This window comes from Podarcis pityusensis (assembly GCF_964106645.2).
Source record: "Podarcis pityusensis genome assembly, chromosome: 6".
Classification (NCBI taxonomy): domain Eukaryota; kingdom Metazoa; phylum Chordata; class Lepidosauria; order Squamata; family Lacertidae; genus Podarcis; species Podarcis pityusensis.
Window position 1 is genome coordinate 23220311 of NC_138030.1, and position 22167 is coordinate 23242477.

General features: G+C 45.2%; 1 protein-coding gene across 2 annotated transcripts in view; it reads right to left on the minus strand.

Annotated features, from left to right (window-relative positions):
• PLCG1 (phospholipase C gamma 1) overlaps positions 1–22167 on the minus strand; it is a 94912-nt gene that overhangs the window by 40762 nt on the left and 31983 nt on the right. For both annotated transcript variants that reach the window (XM_081009207.1, XM_081009206.1), the window contains exons 2-4: positions 10329–10481; positions 8894–8987; positions 7327–7374 (exon numbers count right to left, since the gene is read on the minus strand). In XM_081009207.1, the coding sequence (XP_080865333.1) occupies positions 7327–7374; positions 8894–8987; positions 10329–10481 (295 nt within the window). The remainder of the gene's footprint in view (positions 1–7326; positions 7375–8893; positions 8988–10328; positions 10482–22167) is intronic.

The following is a 22167-nucleotide window of genomic DNA, read 5'->3' on the forward strand; positions in this document are numbered from 1 at the left end:
TCGAGAGATACTCTGCTCTTACCTGGCAAGGAGATTCCAAAGTGTGGTGCATTTCTTCATTGAGTGCATGCATACTGGGCTGTTAACTTAAATGAATTTCAATAACATGGGATAATTGACTGGTCCAATTACCAAACTAGGAAAGTAGAAAGCTGCCTTATAATAAGTCCATGGGTCCATCTAGGTCAGTAATGTCTACATTGACCACTGCTAGCTCTCCAGGTTTTCAGACAAGGGTCTCTCTTAACCCTACTTGGAGATGTGCAAGATTGAAGCTGGGACCTCCTGCTTTTTGAGTTACAGCTTTTTTCCATCAGAGTAAGTTATCTGTCATTAAGAGTTTGGCCTTCTCTGATTGTACAAGTTCAGTTTAGGGGCGTTACTGCCAGCGGCTCTGTGTAATCAACATATTTTACCTTTTCTGCAGTGTGTAATCAAATCAAAGGGGCCTTCTCAACATTCTGATCTTGACCATTTGCTAATTAGCTGAGGTTTACGTTTGTCCAGGGATTCTCTCTGTTCCACAGAGCAAATTGATGTTGAGAGGAGAAACCTAACGATTCAGTACAGTTTGTCAGCCAAATGATGACTGATGAAATCCAAGCAAATCAGTTTCAGATGAGGATTTGCTGGCAAAGAAATCATGTGCTCCTGGCAACCCAGACACTATGGTCCCCTCTCCCCAGGAAGAGAGACTACAGAACTCCCTTCACAGCAGCACAGGAAAGCACTGGACTTAATCCAGTTAAAAAATCCTTCCCAGCTGAACTCCTGAGAGATGCATGTTGCAGACAGACAACCTTGCAGTTTGAGGATTAGCTCCAGTCATTAGGTCAGGAAATGGAACCCAGTAACTACCCATTTATTACTTCCAGATCTCAGTGGGTGAGAAAACAGTGTCTGCATTCCAAAAGGAGGAAGGGGAACTGAGAAACTGAACAAAGGACCAATGGCCACTAATCAGTTTTCCACACTGTAATCATGAGTTCATCTCCCCAACTCACCCCTCTCTCACAAACATACACTCACACACACATCAGTATACAGTGATTTCTGGAACTATAACAGCTGCAAATTCAATGACTTTGTGCAACTCTCGTATTCAGATTATAGTAAAAAACACTCCATGTTGCTGTGCATGTGCAGTGGCAAAGGTTGTATGAACATTCCAGCTCAGAACCCATCCAGGCTGTTTTACTGAAGGCATATTCTGTAGAGGAAAGTGAGGGGCAGATGGGGCTTGTAAACCTTAGCTGCCTTGTGGAGTATCTACACAAATCTTGACTGGAGTCCCTAAGATGGCACCTGGCACACCTCCTTCCAGCAACTCCTGCACCCAAGCTGGTGCCAAACATATTGCTTTGCTTTTATTTGGCTCAACTGTGAGGCCGAGAGAGGAATCTTGTTATCTGGGCATCCCAGGACCTCCATACACACTGCCTAGGCTTGCGCCCTGAGAAGATCACTTCAGGGCTGCTAACATAACAGTTTGACTTCACCCCCAGAGGCACACTCCATTGTCGCTCAAGAAAGATGGACGCCGGCAATAATTCTGCAGCATATTCTTGACTCAATTATAGTGCATTAGTGGTAGATTTATTCTGCTTTAGTTTGTTCTGCAGTGCTTCCCCAATGCTACCACATTACTGCTTTGAAGAGTGGCTACGAAAGTGGGACGAAGATAAAGCAGAACATTTGTAGTATACAAAGTTATGGGATTTCAGTGAGAGATTGGATGGGAAGTGGTGTGGTGTGGCCATTCCAAAACTTCTGCAGGTGCAAATAGTATTGAAAGTGGCATCATGTGTGACTGCTCCAATAGTATCATGAGCACAAATCATAATGAATGTGCAATGAAAGGGGTATCTAGAGGGGCCCTGAGAGCTTGCCAGACAAGCAATCCCACCTACTATTTCCTCACAGAATAAAACTTAAAAACATAAACACCCCCAAACTTCACAAAACACGTTAGTTTCACTTGCCACCACTGAAATTTTCAAGGCAACTAGGGATATTTCTCTCTCTTACAAAACCCAAAATATCTGCTTATCAGCAGAGTGTGCACACCAAAGCGGGCGATGTGGGTAGGCTTAACCCAGCTAATTCCAGGAACTGTATTACTGAATGGCTTTATTCTGAAAGGAATCAAAAACACATGGCGCAAACAAGAAAAGGTAATTTACAATCTGTCTAAGAAGCAGGCTTTCCTCTGCCCACCCCCCACGATGGTAAAAAGGGCATGTCTCTTACTTGCATAATTGCAGGAGTCTAGAAATTAAATGTACATATTCCAAAACCATATCAAAGCCACTGAACACCCACCACTAGTCTCCATTATACTCTATAGCACATGTTCTCTGAGAACAAAGAGCAAGCAAGAAAGAAGTTCAATCAAGGCCAGGAAGTTCAAAGCAAGATGGAACTGGGAAAACATCCTTGAATTTCCGGAGTCCCACCTTTTAATAGGGAAAGCCTTGCTATTTGGAAGGTGTTCATCCACTTTTGGAATATGAACAAACGGATAGTTTACACAGACCCACTTAAGTGCCTTAAAGAGAGGTGTATATCAGGATATAAACCAGGGAGCTTCACTAGACAGAGAGTACCAGATGATACCACCAAGGAGCATCTATGTCAGACATAGGCAAACTCCGGCCCTCCAGATGTGACTACAATTCCCATCACCCCTAGCTAACAGGACCAGTGGTCAGTGATGATGGGATTTGTAGTCCCAAACATCTGGAGGTCCAGAGTTTGCCTATGCCTGATCTCTGCCAAACCTGGCAATTTGAGCCTCTCAACAAGGCTTAGTACCTAATGCAGAGCCTTCTTTGGTGATCTTTGCTAGAAGGAAGAACTTATGCGATAAAAAGCATTTCCTGAAGTATGCGAGGTCTAATTCCAGCTGCTGGCCTGGTGTGCATGCAACCCATGCTGCTTTGGCCCCAACACATGGGTTTACTGTGTGGATCGGGTGCGTATGGGAGGAAACTATATCGACAGCTCAGTTGTCAAGGAAGACTACTACCTCGAGCACACCAGACTTCCCCAGCTGTCCTCAGCCTAAAGAACAGCTTGCAAACTCTGATTGTTCTTTATTTATAAAAATATATTTGCAGCACACCTAACTGCAAATGTGTTGGATCCAGCGTTTACTCAAAGAATCGAAGTACACATGCAGGTTTCAAATAGCAGGCCGACAAGCAAGCAAAAACATGTGAGCAATCCACTGCCAGGTATGTGTGAGCGGTGCCTTCTATGCAACCAGCTTAGCATCAACATAGAAGACATTTCAGCGCTTGCGAAAACCTCATTTATTTTCCCAAGCTTTTTGCTGGCTATTACTACCTGTTGGTTGTATTTATTTATTTTATGTCTACTTTGGTCTACTGGCTGCTTTTGCATTGTAATTTTAATGTATCTTTTTTATTGGACGCTGCCAAGCAGCGGCATAGCTGGGCGCCTGGGGTAAGTGGCGCACAGTGCACCTCACCGCCGCCCCAGTCCTTCCTAGCTGCACCTCTGCTGCCAATAACAGCAGCAGTAGCAGAATGGATTGCACTTAAGCAAAAAGCAGAGTTTCAGTTCTCTCCTGAGGGGCACCCTCAATTATTACTGCCCTGGGGGCCCCCAACCAACTTCAATCTCATATCGCTTGCCAGCATGGCAAATTTTATTTGTTGTTCAGGTTGTAAAGATTCCCTTGATGAAGAGATGGTCAAACACACACACACACACACACACACACACACACACACACACACACAGCGAGAGAGCACCAGTCAAATACACACAAAGAAGATAACTGCCATTCAGATTTTGAGAGACCTTGCTTTGACCATCTAGGTCTCTTGTACAAAAGAGCAGCTTATTTATTCCTCTGGCAACAATGGTTCTTGCTCAAAACACACCAGCCAGTTGCGTCTTCGTTTCTTCGCCCTCTCAGACAAGGGACTGTGGAAACAGGGAAACTCAGAAGACACATACAAACAAGAAGGCATGACAAAGGTTCATTTAGAACACCAGGCTGGCTTATTATATCCACTGAGAGCACTTAGCATTTTTCTGCTTTGCAGGCTGAACCATCCCCTCAAGTCCGCGGAGCAGAGTATTCAGAAAGCAGGTGGCAATAATCTCCTGAAGACACGACACAAACTCATCAATATGCAAATCATGCAAAAATGTACCCCGCCCTCCCTGACAGATGTTGCTCATTATTGGCCTCCACGCTGCGTTGGTGCTGTGGGCTGCCTCTGTCCCAGCTCCTGGTTAAATAACGATCAAGCCAAGGCCTTCTGCCAGAACAGGAAATAGGAAGACCGACTGCACAAGGGAGAAAGGACACAAGCAAGCAGCACAGGCGCCAGGCAGCCTTTGGCACTGGAGACACAAGGGAAATGCAACTTGTATTTATTTGCTAGGGAAAGAGATGCAAAGGGTTTCAAGTTGTGGTATCAAGCAAGTACAGTGGTACCTCCGGTTGCGAACGGGATTCGTTCTGGAGGTCCGGCCGCATGCTGAGGAATTCACAGCTGGAGGACTGCTTCTGTGCATGCGTGCGGCACAGTTTAGTGCTTCTGCGCATGGGGCAAAACCTGGAAAAATACTTCCAGGTTTGCCGCATTCGCATCCCAAAGTTTACATATCCAAAGGGATACATAAGCAGAGGTGCAACTGTACTACATTTGGCAGGTTTAATATACAAACGGGCTCTTGTGCTTTTAGTGGTTGGGCAGAGTAACTTTTGTGAGGTTTCTCCCAGCACATCAGTGCAGTAGTGGGAGAGGATGAACTCTCTAGCATTCCTCCTTCATGGCAGTGGCTTCCAAACCTATCTCAGGGAAGACTCTCCACATTGATTTACTTGCCATCTGTACTGCAAAGGATTCTGGAGGGCAATCTAGGGTGTAGACAGTGCTGGACTTAACTGTTCCCCTGTGCAGTCTAAGAGTGCACCTTAGAATACATCCAACTGTCCCCATTGTGGCTGCAGAACAAGATCAATACTGATGGGAAATGGTTACATTTCAGGAATGGAAGGTCTGAAAGCTGTAATGTAAGCGTGAGCAGAGATATTACCAGCAACATGTAACCCTTTTCCTGTTTGCAAAGGAGAAACGTCATGTCCTAACACAGTGAATTAATTGTGCATTATTCCCTTGGCCGAAAGAAACCCGACTCCCTTAAGAGATCTTTAAATATTAAACCATTCAGAAATGTTTTTAAATAAACAAACATAGGTGCTCAATCTCTGTCTCGCAGGAATACTTTTTAAAAAAATGAAACGGGCAAAACAGATGATCCGGCAGACTACCCAATCCATCAGATGCTCAGTCACCATGGCAACAATGGCATTATTCCTGGTTGCACATGCCCTTGTAAGGTGGAACCTTCGGAAAGTTTTCTTGCAGCATTTATTTTGCAGGCAGGTGGTTTTTGCTGCCGACACCATGTCTAGTTCAAAAGATCAGGTATCAAGGTGATGGGAAAGACCTTCACCTGAGACAATGGAAAGCCAGCGCCAGTCCAAAGAGACAATAATGGGTTAGATGAACTAACCGTCTGACCTAGTGCAAAGTAGCTTCCCGTGTTCCTATTGGCCGGGCCAGGGCTCCAACTCCCATTTTTGCACTCAGTGGTAATGGTTAAAACATTTCATTTCTCTAGGGGAAAAGTTCTTTTTAAAAAATCAATACTGAAAGGTTAATGTACTACTCTCTTAACATCATTAAAGGAAATCTGTGTTGAGTGGCGGAGTGGGGGGACCTAGAGGCAATAGAAGAGGACATTTAAGATGGAAGGGCAGATGGCAAGGCACACTGGCACTGGCACCAAGAGCAGGCTTTTTTAAAAAGGGAGCATTTCGCTCTCTTCTAAACATGACAGCAAATGCACAGCACATTTTTTCTTCTCCATGGACTCAATAGAAGCCAACATGCCAAAGGTATCCTATGTATTCACAGATCCTAAAATAAGTGGTTAATAAGGAGCAGCTTGCAAAATAGAATCATTCTATGGGCTTTTAAATGTGTTTGTGGGAGGGGGAGTTACTTGTTGTTTTTGAATATTTACATTGTGAACCGCCCTATGATCTTTGGATGAAAGGCAGTATACAAATTTAAACAACAACAACAACAACAACAAGAACAACAACAGAAGAAGAAGAAGAAGAAGAAGAAGAAGAAGAAGAAGAAGAAGAAGAAGAAGAAAAGAAGAAGTTGTGAAGTTGTCTTGGGAATGTAAACTTATCATGCTGGCACTACCACGACCAGTTTTCAGATCCATCAAACCGACTGTTCTTCTCACTCAATAACCTCAGGCTGTTTGGAAAGTGGTAGAAAACCCCCAGCTTTTAAGTTACTTCAAGGATTTCTCATTTTGTGGCTGACACTCAGGATGGCCTTTGGTTGGCAAGGAAATCTCCATCAACATCCCATCTCCAGGCACAGACCTGCACATTCATTTTCTCACTTCCTGGCTTCAACTCTTTTTCTCCCACCTCCCTAGACCTATATGATCCTGCTTCACTTATCTTCAGCTTCCCAGCTCTCTTTTGTTTCCTTTCTCTGTGCCAGCCTTCCCCAACCAGGTGTTGTTGGACTACAACTCCAACATCCCCGACCATCATCAATACTGGCCGTGACAGATGAGAGTTGTAGACCAAAACATCTGGAGGGCACCAGGTTGGGGAAGGGTGCTCTCTGCTACTTCTGCCGATAGTACCTCCCCTTTACAGCTCTACACAGGCTTCTTGATCACAACCATGGATTCAGATGGTTTACATATCCAAGAAAAGGTTGCACAATTAATCAATATATCTTTTTAATTAATTAAAGGTTGTCATTGTTTAAACTGATTAATTTATTAAATGCTGCAACCCTAGTTGGTCTAAAATATAATTCCCAATACAGTCAAACCTCAGTTGTCGAACGTAATCCGTTCCGAAAGCACGTTTGGCTTCCGAAATGTTCGACAACCAAGGCGCGGCTTCTGATTGAGTGAATGAACTCAAGCAGAAGTCGCATCGGATGTTCAGCTTCTGAAAAACATTAGAAAACCAGAGCATTTACTTCCGGGTTTTCGACATTCAGAAGTGGAAATGTTCCAAAACAGAGGAGTTCGGGATCCAAGGTTTGACTGTATTTGTTTAAAATTCAAATGTGTGTCTAGTCTTCTTAGTCTTCGGACTGAAGAATGTGCAAAAAGAATCCCCACTTCCAATGCAATGGAACAGCCATAAAACAGAATTGCTGTTTACATAGTTTTCTGGATGCCCCCAATAAATGAGACCACACTGCAAACAAGAGAAACGTTTGCTCTATTTACCTGTCTTCTCTGTTGCGATCAACTGAGTAGAACTGCTTTCGGAGCCACCTGAAACAAAATAGGTTTTGAAATCTTAGTCATTCCAGTGCTGTGCTGACCTTTCGAAGCACAGGTTATCCACAGGTTACCCACAGTTCACTAAAGAATAAATAGGTACAGTGGAAGTATACTCACTAAGCATGGTTGGATAAAGGGGGGGGGAAAGAGCTATACATGATTGGTTTCTACAGTATTGTACAAGGGTTGAATTGCAAATAACCTACGTTGACCTCCAATGCTTCCCTACCCCATGTCTCTGAAAAGCAAAGTTAGAAAGGTTATGCAACAAAATGGTCTGATAAATCCCTGCCACTTGGGACTAGACATGCATAGGATTGCACTGAATCCTGTAAAACTGGGATGGAGAACCTACATCTGACCTTGTGCTGACTTTTAAACCCCTAAACGGCCTCGGTCCTGTATACCCGAAGGAGTGTCTCCACCCCCATCGTTCAGCCCGAACACTGAGGTCCAGCTCCGAGGGCCTTCTGACAATTCCCTCACTGCGAGAAGTGAAATTACAGGGAACCAGACAGAGGGCCTTCTCAGTAGTGGCACCCGCCCTGGGGAACGCCCTCCCACCAGATGTCAACAACTATCTGACTTTTAGAAGACATCTGAAGGCAGCACTGATTAGGGAAGCTTTTAATATTTGATGAATTACTGTTTTGCATTTTAATATTGTGCCGGAAGCCAACTAGAGAGGCTGGGGAAACCCAGGCAGATGAGTGGGGTATAAATAATAAATTATTATTATTATTATTATTATTATTATTATTATTATTACTACTACTACTACTACTACAAAGTAGCTCTGATGACTCTGCACTTTGCTATGTGGATGTGCGACACAACTGGCAATTATTCTATGCTCTGCTGGCCCTGCCCAGCTGTTGTGCCAAAGCCTTTGTGCTATTTTCCGCCATCCTATTACCCAGAAGAGGCTGGCTGGCTGTTTCCTGGTAGCTGCTAAGGAAGACTCTGCGGAAAAGGCAGGACTGATCTCCCCTCCCAAGTCCTGTCCCCATTGGAATGGATGCTTTCACAGACATAAAGAGACACCAGGTGTGGGTGGCAGGGAGAGGGGAAGAAAGAAGAGTGAAGGAACCCAGGCATCCTGCTGATGGGGGTGTCCAGCTTAGCTAAGTGCAACGACAGAGAGGTGGCTGAGCATCTGAGCTACATTATTGAGCAGCATTATTGTGCTTCCGGGAGTGAAAGATTTGGGAGTGCATTTGTTGATTGCCTGGTTGATTGAGAAGCTGTCATGGGGCACAGATCAAGGAAGACATGAAGACACATTCGTAATTCTCTCACCTGTATGGTGGCTTCAGAATCAATCAATCAAGACAATTTCAGGATCTTTCACTCCCGGAAGCTGTAAATTATGGAACTGTACATAAATTTATTATGAAAAGGCAGTGCAGATTTTCTTTTTGGCATGCATAGTCTCAAATATGTTGGCGACGAGAGGGATTAAGTGAGAGCCACCTGCCTGTGTCTTCCTGCTCCCAATTTTTTGATTTACCTTTCAATCTGCAGCGGGGTAGCAGCCTTTAGGGTATCCGCCATGAGCCAGTTCAACCCTTTGATCCACATGCTGACTTCTTCTTCGGATGTGGCTGTGAAAATAAAGAACATGCCGGTCTTGTAAAGATATGAGATACAGGCACTGACCCCTGTTTCCAAGAAGGAAGTCCCCGAGCAGCTGGCCTCCAGCAGGAGGAAGCTAATCCCACCGAGCTCGAGGTTTAATGGCTCTCTGCTTTCATTCATAAACCTCAAGAATATTCCCCGTGTTTCAAATGTTTGTGACTGAAAGCAGCTACCCTTTCTAAACAAATCAAGAATTTATTTTTAATACTCAATGCCAGACCTATAAATAGCTACTTCTCTGGTCGCCAGTGCCCTGGAAGAAGAAGAAGAAGAAGAAGAAGAAGAAGAAGAAGAAGAAGAAGAAGAAGAAGAGGAGGAGTTTGGATTTGATATCCCACTTTATCACTACCCGAAGGAGTCTCAAAGCGGCTAACATGCTCCTTTCCCTTCCTCCCCCACAACAAACACTCTGTGAGGTGAGTGGGGCTGAGAGACTTCAGAGAAGTGTGACTAGCCCAAGGTCACCCAGCAGCTGCATGTGGAGGAGCGGAGACGCGAACCCAGTCCCCCAGATTACGAGTCTATCGCTCCTAACCACTACACCACAAGGTCTGGGCAGTGAGGTGAAGGGGTTTTTCTAAATTGGGAGAAAGTTTGTCGTGGAGACATCCTTCATATCATACACTCTTAAATTATATCCCCATAGTACAGAGGGGACATACTGGCTGCAGCTGATGGGATAACATGAGAAAGGCTGGAGATTCCCTATCCCCAATTTAAATATATTAAAAACCAGATGATTAAGACATTTGAATTTTCTCAAAGCCCCAGTACATCTTTTAAACATTTTAGAAGTAGCAGATAATGATGATGATGAAATAACATTAAAAAAAACCAAAACATCTCACAAATCAATGGTCGATCTTGCAAGCTCACATAGGCTCCCCAAAATGAGTACTGTAACTTAAGTAAACCAAACGTTATCCATTTTGATACTTGCTATGCATTAAACAGCATGAGCCTCACTCTCCAATAAGTATGACAGTTAATGGACACAAAGCAACAACAGGGCTGGCCACAGAGTAGATTCACAAGATAAGAACAAGCATCCATTTGCTCAGAAGCCTCGTGCTCCCTATAATAGCTATCTATTAGCTGCTACCAGCACCCGAGAACCTTCTTCCATCCTCTTGGTATCAGTGCCACCCCTTGCTCCCTCTCTTCTGCTAGAAGCCAGGCTCTCCTGAAGGAAGAGTGGGTTGTGAGAGTGGTGCTTAGAAGGCTGTGGGAGGAACAGGACAATCGTCGTGTATCATCTGAACCTATATTTACCCACTAAAAATAGGAAAGTGGAAAAGAGATCCCACCTTGCAGGCTGAGTGTTTTCAGTCTGAATTCCATGCCATAAAGGATGACAAAACAGTGTGACGGATCTGGCCGGAAAGAGGGATCCTCCTGATATCGGTCAAAGTCTCGAGAGTTTCTTCCTAGACGAATCTCTTGGATTTCACGAATATCAACTGTAAGAGAATAAAAGAAGGGAAAGAGATAAATTATGATGAGGTAAGATTAGGGTGCTTTAAGAAGGCACCTGTGATGTAGGTTCCAGTATCATGTACTGTGTTAGCTAATATGCAATCTCTCAATATGGCTTGATCCTGGATTGCAATGCTAGTTTAGACCTCTGTCATTAAGAACATAAGAACAGCCCAGTTGTATCACGCCAACAGTCTACCTCAGTGTTGTCAACCAGTGTGCCGTGGCACCCTGGGGTGCCTTGAATGGTTAGGGGTACCCCGAGCTACACTGACCTCTGTCCCTCCCTCCCTTCTTCCTTCCTCTGATGCCCTCTCACGTCTCTGCCTCCCAAAGGCTTGCACAGCTGTTTATTGCAGCAGCCCTGGCTACAAGCTCCCCAGGTGAATGGTGCCTCTGGGAGGCACCTCTCTTTAGAGTGCAGAGGGACCAGGGACGGCAACCAGGGCTGTCTTAAGCATATGCGGCACCGGGGTGCACAGATCCACCCAGCGCCCCCCCCCCAGGTTGCTCAGAATTGTTGACCTTCTTTTTAGTAGAGCGCAACAAACCAGTCCGAGACGCGCTCTGGGCAGGCCGTCAAGGTGCGCACAGCAGAGCTGGCTGGCTGCCTGCCTCAGTGGCAACAGAGGAGCACAAAGCGGCGGTGGCAGAGCAAGGCCGGGACTGGGAGCCCTGGCAGGGGGCAGCCAGTGAGCAAACAGAGCCCACAACAGTCAAGCCCGAGGCAGCGGCGGCAACTGAGCAAAGCCAGGTGCCTCATGTAAGCAGTGTACGTGCACTGGGCGGGCCTCTTGACGGCCCGCCAATCCCAGGCACGCAGGAGGCCGGAGCCAGCTGGCTGCCTCAGAAAGGCCTGCTGTGCCTATGGGTAAGACAGCCCTGACGGCAACAACTGCTGCCCAGAGGACTCCCAAGGGACTCTAAAAGGTTGAAAACCTTTGGTCTACCTAGTCCAGTATCCTGTTCTCATACTGCCTACAGGAAGCCCACAAGCAGCACTCTCCCCAGTTTTGATTCCCAGCAACTGGTACTCAGAGGCATACTGCCTCTAACAGTAGAAGAAAAACAAAGCCACTATGGCTAATAGCCATTGATATCCTCCCTGAATTTGTCTAATCCCTTTTTTAAACTATCCAAGTTTTTGGTCATCACTACATTACGTGTGGCAGCGGTTGGTGGGACAAGTGATGGCAGGGTGGCACACCCGGCTTCTCAACAATGAGTGCCACTGCCACTTAGTGATGGGGAGCGGCACTTAGCATGATGGGGGCACAATGGCAGAGCCCATCTGATGATGATCCAACCACTATGCCCACACCACAGTGAGTTCCTGGCATCACCTGTTTCTCCATCTACAATAATAAAGTCACAGCAACATAAGAGATAGAGAAAGGAGGCACCGTAGCCAAAACAGTAGCAAACCAAGACAACCTGTGGTATGGATAGGTGGCTAGTTGCAAAGGAGGACGGGGTGTAAGAGAGAGAATTTCAGCAGGTGTAGCTTCCATGACAAAAGCATACCTGCCAAAATCCACTTATTAAAGGAACAACCCTCCTGCCCCTTTTCCACCTGGTTACTCAAGGTGCAGGCACAGACTAACATCTGCTTGTATATCTTCAAAAGCCTTCTCCGGCTTAAAGGTGTAGCTTTTATTATTATTTCATTGAATAAATTCACGGAATTTATTAAAGCAAAACATCTTGCCAATTTCACACTGGTCACTTCAAGCCCTGCCTGCATTCTAAGCAATTCTAGATTGCTCTGTGGGTCCACCTGGGACCACTAGAGGCCACTGTGACGCATCACAACCTGGTAGCAAATACAGTGGTACCTCAGGTTAAGTACTTAATTCGTTCCGGAGGTCCATTCTTAACCTGAAACTGTTCTTAACCTGAAGCACCACTTTAGCTAATGGGGCCTCCTGCTGCCACCGCGCCACCAGAGCCCGATTTCTGTTCTTATCCTGAAGCAAAGTTCTTAACCTGAAGCACTATTTCTGGGTTAGCGGAGTGTGTAACCTGAAGCGTATGTAACCCGAGGTACCACTGTAATGTCTTTGCACAAAGGGAAAATGCAGTCAAGCAGACACTTCTTAGAGCAGGGGTTGGCAAGGTTTAACCTCGCCTGGGCCGGTTCACTCCAGCGGAGATCCTTCCATGGGCCAGATTGCGTGTGCGAACCCACGATTTCCAACGTCTGTGTCGACGCAATTTTTTGCACCTGCGCAGACGCAATTTCCAGTGCCGCGGAAGCGAGTCCCCATGCTGTGCTGTGCCAGTTTAGCGCAGGACGCAGGGACTCGCCAAGCAGGCAGCTCAGTTCAGGGGTGGCTTGTGGGCTGGTTAAATGACCCCCGTGGGGTGCTTGTGTTGCCAACCCCTTTCTTAGAGCCTCCGTAGGAGCAAATGTGAATGGATGTTTTTCTTTGGACTGCAAAAGCGAGCTGCATGCCAGTGGCGGGTGAAGCCATATGCAAAAGTGGCTGGGGCAATGGATGTGGCTCTTACCTTTGTACAGTAGACTACAGAAGCCACCCAGAAGTCAGCTGTTTCTACATTCCCACCCGCCATGCACATCTCTCCATTCTCCACAAAGGTAAGCAAGAGGCATGATCACTGTTCAAGGCGCATTCCAGACAGGCAAATGGAATTGAGCAGTAAAGGGCGTGGCCTGGGAGCAGTGCTGGCCGGGGGGGGCTGATAGGGAGGGAGACAGGGAGATGGGGACTAGGTGGAGCCAGAGCCAAGGTATATGCAGTGACACCTAATTTGTGTTTTGTCCCCATTTGAGACGACAGAGGAAGAAGCTGGCAAATACTGCCCCCCCCCACTGGTTGTAGGTAAAAGCCCAAAGGCACACTCCTCCACTGTCTCCTGAGACAGACGGATGCCAACATTGTAAGGCAAGTAACTGAAGTTAATGCATCGTTCTCCATGTTTTGTTCCATCCCTTGCTAAAGGGTTCCATTTGCTGCTGTTGAAACGTATACATTTATAACCGATGAGACCACAGGCTTGCCTAAATGCAGATCTAAGGTGGGGATCTTGTACAAACCAGGCAAAACAGTTGCACTCACCCACACATTTCTTTCTAATATTTTTTTTTGCTTTGCTTTGTTATATGCTTTATGCAAAGACACACACACACACACACACACACACACACACACGATCAAGTCAAACACCAGGATAAATTAAGCAGCTTTTATCGGTTGTTAAAAATCCAACAACTGTAAATTCCCTCCCCTCCTTCCTTCTTTCTCATAGGAACACTTTCTCCGCCATCTTTTCGGTCCTTGCTTCCAGGGATTTTTGCACACAGAGTGTCTCAGATAGAGCTGGATGACAGAAAACTGAAACCACAAGCTGCCCTGGAGACTTCCATATAACAGGCCTCCCACTCTCTCCTGTCCCTCACAGCTGCTCTGTCCCATGGTGATCATCAGGCAGGTTTCAAAACCCATCTACTGGCCATAGAGCTGGTTGGACGCCCACTTCAGAGAGAGAAAAACCTTCCTTATTCAAGCAGCTTTTCCCACACCCCTTTCTCCTCTTCCAACCATCCTTTTCCTTAGTGCCTTCTCCTACCTACCAACTGTCTCCTAGCATCTGTTGCTGTGACTCTCCACACATCCATTTTGTCATGCTTAGCCCTGAATCCCCAAACTCGAGGACCTTGAGGAGCAGGCAGGGCCCCTGAGCCCAAGGATTCCCTTGAGGGGCTTTGCAGGTTGGTGCCTGATGAGAAAGCCCTGGAATTCCTGGAGGAACAGCTGGAGTGGTCCTTGAGAGCTTTGGTCCAGGCCAAAGAGCAACAGCAAGGTATGCCTTTAAAGGACCCGAGTCATCAGTCTTCTCATGAGTAGGGCTGGGCAATATCTGGTTTTCAATATCACAATATATCGCCAGCTAAACATTGCGATATCTCACTATATCACGATGTCTGAAATAAGGCTGGAGCTTATAATAATCTGGGGAAAATATTGGGGGGGGGAATAAAAAATCTAAATTTGATGTGTATAATTAAATGAAAATTTACTCAGTGATAGCATGCTTAACTATACCATTAAATATTTCTGGAGAATATATTACTGTTCTGTTAAGGGTTTTATATACCCATAGCAACACCTTGAACTTGGCCCTATAACAAATTGGGAACTGGTGTAGATCAGTGTTAAAAAGTCAGGTAGACCATCTAGGTGCCACTTGCCACCTGAAAACTAAGTTACAGATGGCCATTCAACCTCTGCTTAAAAACCTCCAAGGGATGAGTGTACCACCTACCAAGGGAGTCCTTTCCACTGTTGAACAGCTCTTACTGTCAGAAAGTTCTTCCTGTTATTTACTCAGAATCTCCTTTCTCATCACTTGAAGCCATTCATTTAGGTCCTTCCCCCTCCAGAGCAGAAGAAAACATGCTACCTCCATCTTCCATGTGACACCCATCAGATATTTGAAGGTGGCTACCCTATCTCCTCTCAATCTCCTCTTTTCCAGGCTAAACACACCCAGCTCCTTCAACCATTCCTCATAAGGCTGGGTTTCCAGACCCTCGATTATCTTGGTTGCCCTCCAGCTTGTTAATATCCTTCTTAAATTGTAGACATATCATGCTTAGCCTGATATCAACCTGATATTGTGCTGGGTCTCTACTCTGCCTAGCAAGAGGCAAGGTGTGTGCCTTAAACCTGCATAACAGAAGCAAGAGAAAAGCCATGTGGATCTTATCTTTTGCTGATCTGAATCTCCCTGCTTTGGCAGGGAAGCTTATTTTTATGCAGACTCTGTCTCTAGCAAGAGGTACGGGGCTTGCACCTTGGGATTGTGCAGGCAGAAAGCAGCTTTTACTGCAAAGTAAAGCCCTTTACTCTGCAACCTACCGGGCAGGCAGGGGCTTATGCCTTGCAGATGGGCAGGCAGAAAACGGCTACTTACTCTGAAGGCTTTACTTTGTAGTAAAGTGCTGCTTCCTGCCTGCCGGGTTTGCAAGGCTGAAAAAATAAGAAACCTTTATCGTGGTTCATACCGATAAGAGACAAAGTATTGATATATCGCCCACCCCTACTCATGAGTAAGGAGTCTATTCATGAGTCAGCCCCAATGCTCCTTCACTGCCAGCAGCTGTGGTTAGGCTGCACTCTAGGAGGCCAGAGTATTTAAGACCTTCCCCTTGAGCTTCTCAGCTGTTGTGATAGGCTATTAAACACCTTTCTGTTGCTGGCAGCAACACAGGTCTCTGGCTCCTCCTTCTTTGGCACTTAGTTCCTGATTCTAGTCTCCCTGCCTTGCTGTGTTGTCTGGCCTTGCCTGACTTCCTTTCTTCTGCTTCATGTTTGGGATCTAAACTGATTCTCTGTGCTAGTCCTTGTTTTGTTTGAACTATACTGCATCTGCAACCCTGCCTTCATTGGCGAATACTTTGGTGGAGGCTTATATATTCTATAACTCGAGCTTGATTTCTTCCCAACAATTAACTTTCCTAGTCACTGCGATCTAGTACCAATGATCCTATTTACTCTATGGTTGGGCACACAGATCCAATTTTTCCATGTGTGCTTTTGGAAATGTTTGTCCCTACATACGCACTCTTAATTAGTTTACCATCCTCACCCATGGGCAGTATCCATAGTGTGTGTTCTTGTTCCTCCCCCATAATTTGCATTCCTCATCCTCCCCGATTTCCAGAAATCTGAGGTCCATCATGGGCCTGCATGCAGGTATTTCTTTACCTGTGTGTGTGGCTATCTTATATACATCTGCACAAAACAGTGGGTTTTAAAAGGTGTGTGTCATGCCTGGGACCATGGGTAGACCACCCATCTTGAGTTTCAGAAACTTGAGGTTTCAGGTTTTGGACTTGTGTGCAGATTTTTGTTTAGTTGGGCATGCAGCCAGTTTTTATTTTTTGAGATAAAAGTTTTCAGATATAGCAGACTTGCACAAAATAGTGAGTTATTTCTCACCGCCCCTTTTAAAGTCCTATGTGTTGCATCCTAGTCCTGTTTCTGTTTCATGAAGTCTCACCAGCAGCCTGAGGAACACCTCACCAATGGAGGCAGGGGGTGTCATCCTGCAAAATGTCACCACATATCTGTAAAACATCAACAACAACCCCCATACACAATGTGCTTTTGGATGTCTACCATTGGGTAACATGCAATTTCATATTGGATCTCCCCCCCCCCCACTGCATTGTATGCAAAAAAATCCACATTAAATGGGGGGGGGGGAGGAAGAGAGCAGGCTGCCACTTGGGTGAGGACATCATGTGAACAAACAAAAAATATGCACATATAGGATGTACAGAGGTAGCTCTGGTTACGAACTTAATCCGTTCCGGAGGTCCGTTCTTAAGCTGAAACCGTTCTTAACCTTAGGTACCACTTTAGCTAATGGGGCCTCCCACTGCTGCCATGCCGCCGGCGCATGATTTCTGTTCTCATCCTGAGGTAAAGTTCTTAACTTCCGGGTACTACTTCTGGGTTAGCGGAGTCTGTAACCAGAAGTGTTTGTAACCTGAGGTGTTTGTAACCCGAGGTAGCACTGTATACTGAGTCCACTTTAAACTGCTGTGTGTGCACAGCCTATGTCACATACTCATGTTTTACCTTACTAGCTTGCCACATGTGTGGTAAAATGTAATGTGCACCCACCCCATGACTGGGCTATGTTTCCTCAGACCAGACAGGGGGGAAAGCATAGGGAAGGTTTAATGGTAATGCAGAAGAAGAGGCAGAGGCAGGAAGGAGACAGGAACAGGAAGCTTATGAAACAGTGCCCTGCTTTGCTGTGGAACAAGCTAACCATCTTTCCCTTCTCACAGAGCAATTCCATTTCCCCTCAGTCTTTCCAAACTTTGAGAGATCCCCAGCCTCTCCACCACCTGGAATGAGGCCATAAGCTGGTCCTGGTTCTGCTTCATAAAGTCTCACGAAAGAGAAATCCACCTGTTTCTTATAGGCTCAAAGGGATACATTCCCCTAGACGCATGCACATACAGTGGTGTAACTATGTAGGAAACATTTACTGTTCTGCATTTATCCAGCTGTGTTTCCAAGGCTATGTATTCTAAAATCTAGTATTAGGTATAATAAGCATGCACTTTTGCTTCTCAGGCCCACAAACGACTTGAGGGAATGAAAAAGAAAAATAATTGGGGTGTGGGGGGAAGGAATAATGGAAGGGAACAGCAGAATTCAAAGACTGATGAGGACAACAGCATCTGGTGACAACAAAGATTACTGAGGCTCACATGGGTGTAAAAAAGAGATTGAGCAGAGGAGAGACCATTTATGCTGCCGTCTCACTACTAACAGAGGTTCACGGGATCTTGTTTAACAAAACAAACACAGAGAGAGTCAGGTCAGTATCCTTCCTGGAAAATGACTGTGAAAACCCTCAGTGGAATCAATTAATGACATATGTGACTCACAGTTTTCCAGGCACAAGACATTTCCAAGCAGCACAGAGTAAAAACCCTTTTGCAGACACCCAGGTGTAATGGAACCCCTACTGTAAAAATACAAAACTGTGTTTTTTTTCATCCACAACCTATCATATAAGCATATTTCAACTGGTAAGGCATTGTTTGCTCATGTTTGTTTTACTTTTAAATGTGCCTTTAGAAGTAGAAACAGCTTTGGCAAAGATGCCTCTGCCCAAGACAGCAGGCAAGTATGTTTACCCATGAGCTAACTCTACAGTCAAGCCTAAAGAAGAGATGGAGAAGGGAAGAAGTGAGATGAGGCTACCATCTTTCTGAAGCTAAGCAGGTCCAGATCTGGATGGTAGACTTCCTGGGAGCCATATTTATATTGTGGCTTCAGGACAAGTCATAAGAAGTGATTCATAAAGGATAATAATAATAATAATAATCACTTCCTTGGGTTCTATAATGGAAGGAAGGCAGGGTATAAATATAAGAAAAAAAATATGTCAATTTTGATATATTAACTTATCCAGCGTGTTGACATATCTTTAAAGAACTTGCCATTGTGATGAATTTAACACAAGACTTAAGTTTATTCTGCGCCTTCCTTTTCAATAACACAATGAGTCCAATCTGTTAGGCCCAGCACCAAAAGGAACATTTTGCTTTCCAATGCACACAAAATTATAGCAAACAAGATTTAGAACTACAAGTATCAGAATGTGGAAGGAAGTGGAACTTGTAAAAAATATGAATAAAACAATGTATTGTGCTTTGATGGGTACATATTAATATACATTTGAGCTGGATTAAATCTGAAATTTGCTGTTGGGCTGGCACTCCTATGCTAGCCACATGAGGGTTACTGCCAGCTCTGAGCCCATATGTCCTTATGGCTTTCAGCAGGTGCGTGGAGCCCTTAACAAGATGGATAGGGTGTCCAATTAACCTTACCATGACTTTTTTTTTCATTCAAATACTGAGAAAAGCAAAATGAAGCCCCCTCCCCATAAATCCACACATCCTCTGATCCCTGGAGTGAGTCGAAAACTGCCATCACAAATTGCAGGAGTCAGTCTGCCTGCCCCTCATGTCCTCAGCTACAGCTTTAGATGAAAAATGCAATAGGGATTTAGGAAGCCGCTGGGAAAACGGGCGCACTGAACAATTTCCTCAAGTCCTTTGGGTAAAACCAATGTGTTTTACTTCCGAAAACTCTGAAAGGGAGCTGGGCAGGCTGCAGTAAGGTTACAGAGGCCAATGATATCCAGACACTCAGCTGAACTCAAGCTCTCGTGGCCCAATTCAAGCAAACCAAAGCTGCCCAGTTCCCTCTGAGAGCTTTGGTGGAATGCCAGGCACACCATAAGGGATTGATGAAGTGGCTGCACTGATCTCTAAGGAACAGGACATGGCTGGGTGATAGAAGTAGTGCCAGAAAACTTCCAGCATATGACTCCCCTTTCTGATCCAACATTTAAACAAAGCTGAAATCCTGCCAACTGGCTGTTCAAAAGCAGGTGATGGGGTCTGAATCCAACCCCCCTCCCCTTTGTTCCACACCACCCACTCCTCATTCCCCTGCAATATATAATACTTTTTCAACAGGCTATATGCACACAGTCTCGTGGAACACATAAAACTCAACACTAAGCGTCAATATATCAAACAAGCCATTCTAGGAACCATCACTACTCCATGATTACTAATGCATTTTTGAAATTCCCATTTAATTAGAATCAGAGTCTGAGGACTGCAACTTCCAATTCCAAAAGTCTGCAAGACAGGGAATTGCCTGAGAGGCATGGACAACTATATTATTTTAAGCATTACATCTTTACATTAAATTTTAAGGCTTATACAGGGACAAAGGATGCAATTGTACGTCCTTTTCTGTTTTGGAACATCGGGACATTGAAAAAGGACATATACACACACACACACACACACACACAGCCATCAGAGTTGCTATTTTCTTCTCAGTCTTCCACATCTGTGTAGACAATTATACAGTGGTACCTCGGGATACATACGCTTTAGGTTACAGACTCCGCTAACCCAGAAAAAGTGCTTCAGGTTAAGAACTTTGCTTCAGGATAAGAACAGAAATCAGGCTCCGGTGCCACGGCAGCAGCAGGAGGCCCCATTAGCTAAAGTGGTGCTTCAGGTTAAGAACAGTTTCAGGTTAAGAACGGACCTCCGGAACGAATTAAGTACTTAACCTGAGGTACCACTGTAATGTGTTTCGGTGATAAACTAGCTCAGATAGAAAAGTTAGAAAGACAGAGAAAAATAAGACTGAGGGCAGGCAGACTGTCTCAAAGAAAAAGGTGGCATAAAAAAAACCAAAATGAATGGAGTAGCAGTCAACTAAGTTTTACTTAGAACAGACCCATTTAAATTAATGCACGTGACTAAGTGAGGCCCTCAGCAAAAATAGGTCCCCTACCCCTAACAAACAGCACAACATTATTGACACAGGGTATCCCCTTCTCTTGTCACCTGTCCCACCCAGTTCTTAGATTAGCCTTTGGGTATTTGAATGGCAGAAGATCGGGCACAAATGTTCAGCAGAACTAGAAGCCACTTCCCTTGCACCTTGCCTCAGTACGTGCAGAGTGCTCCCCTTTGCTGCCACCCTTGTGGTTCAAGCTTCCTTCCCACCCCGTTCATTTACCAGCAGGAAAGGCACATCTGCGTGTCAAACAAAGAAGCGAAGAATGGCTCTGCGGAAGCCACTACAGAATCAGATCAGCTACTCCCCCTCTGGTACACCAGGGGGATTTTACCACTCAACTCCACATGCCTGGAAAGTTTGCTCATCCTCAAAGAAAAAAAAAGCCCTCAGGACCATTAATTTCCTCAGCCAAGAACATGGGTAGGCAAACTAAGGCCTGGGGGCCAGATCCAGCCCAATCACCTTCTAAATCCGGCCTGCGGACGGTCCAGGAATCAGCATGATTTTACCTGAGTAGAATGTGTCCTTTTATTTAAAATGCATCTCTGGTTTATTTGTGGGGCATAGGAATTTGTTCATTTCCCCCCCCAAAAATATAGTCCGGCCCCCCACAAGGTCTGAGGGACAGTGGACCGGCCCCTTGCTGAAAAAGTTTGCTGACCCCTGGCCAAGAACAACCAGGTCCCTCAGGTTGCCAGCTTGCAACCCAGAGAATAATCTGTCACTTTCAAAATATACAGAGGTCATGCGAGAGACCACTTTAGAGGAAGGGTCCAAGCTCAGTAGTAGAGCCTCTACTTTGCACCAGGTAGGGTTGGGAGAGAATTCCATCTGAAACCGTGGAAAAGTGCTACAGTTAGTGGCTAAAATACTAGGCTACATAATGGGCCAGTGGTCTGACTCAGTATAAGACAGGTGCCTAGGTTCCTAAGGTATCAGCCAACCCCAGCTTCTCCCAACCATATCATCTTGTTCTTTCTTCCACCATCTCTCCTCATTGCACAGGTGGAATGGAAGGCTGCTCCCTGGGATAGCTCAATTGGTAGAGCATGAGGCATTTAATCTCAGGGTCATGGGTTGAAGGCCCATGTCGGGCAACAGTTTCCCTCATGGTCCCTTCCAACTCAACAATTCTATGATTCGACTATGATTCTGTTAGGAAGGTAAGAAAGGCAGTGGAAAGAACCAGGTGAGGAATCACAGCTAGTTTATTCCTCACCCAAAAACAAACATCTCCAGGTTGTAAATGGTCATGAGGGCCACCTGTCATGGATGCTTTAGCCAAGATTCCTGGATGACACTTGGGGTCCCTTCCATTATTCTATTATTCTAAACAGCCAAATTTCCTGCATTAAAAGCAAAACCTCGAATAACATCCAAAATGAGATGCAACTGCCTTTCTCAGCAGAATACCCACATTTACGCCTTCTAAGTGAAGGTTCAAACAGCCCCAACATGGAAGAAACACCTCAGCTTCATGATGTATCCATAGAATGACAACACGATAAGTGCTAGAGAACAGCAACACATAAAATTATCAGTTTTACTAGCCTGGGGTATCGGGAGATGTATTCCTAGTGCATATTACAGTGGCACAGGTAACACACCCATAAGGGTTGTTATCCAGCTAAAGAACCCTTGCAGCCAGGACACACAAATTATTGTTTGTAGGATTTATGGAGATTATTTTAATCTGCTTGCTTGAACGATCTTGGTTCGGGGCTTGCCCTGTGTTTTGTTTTTGCTTTTACAAAGCTGTCAGGAAATTCTTTGTTCAGTT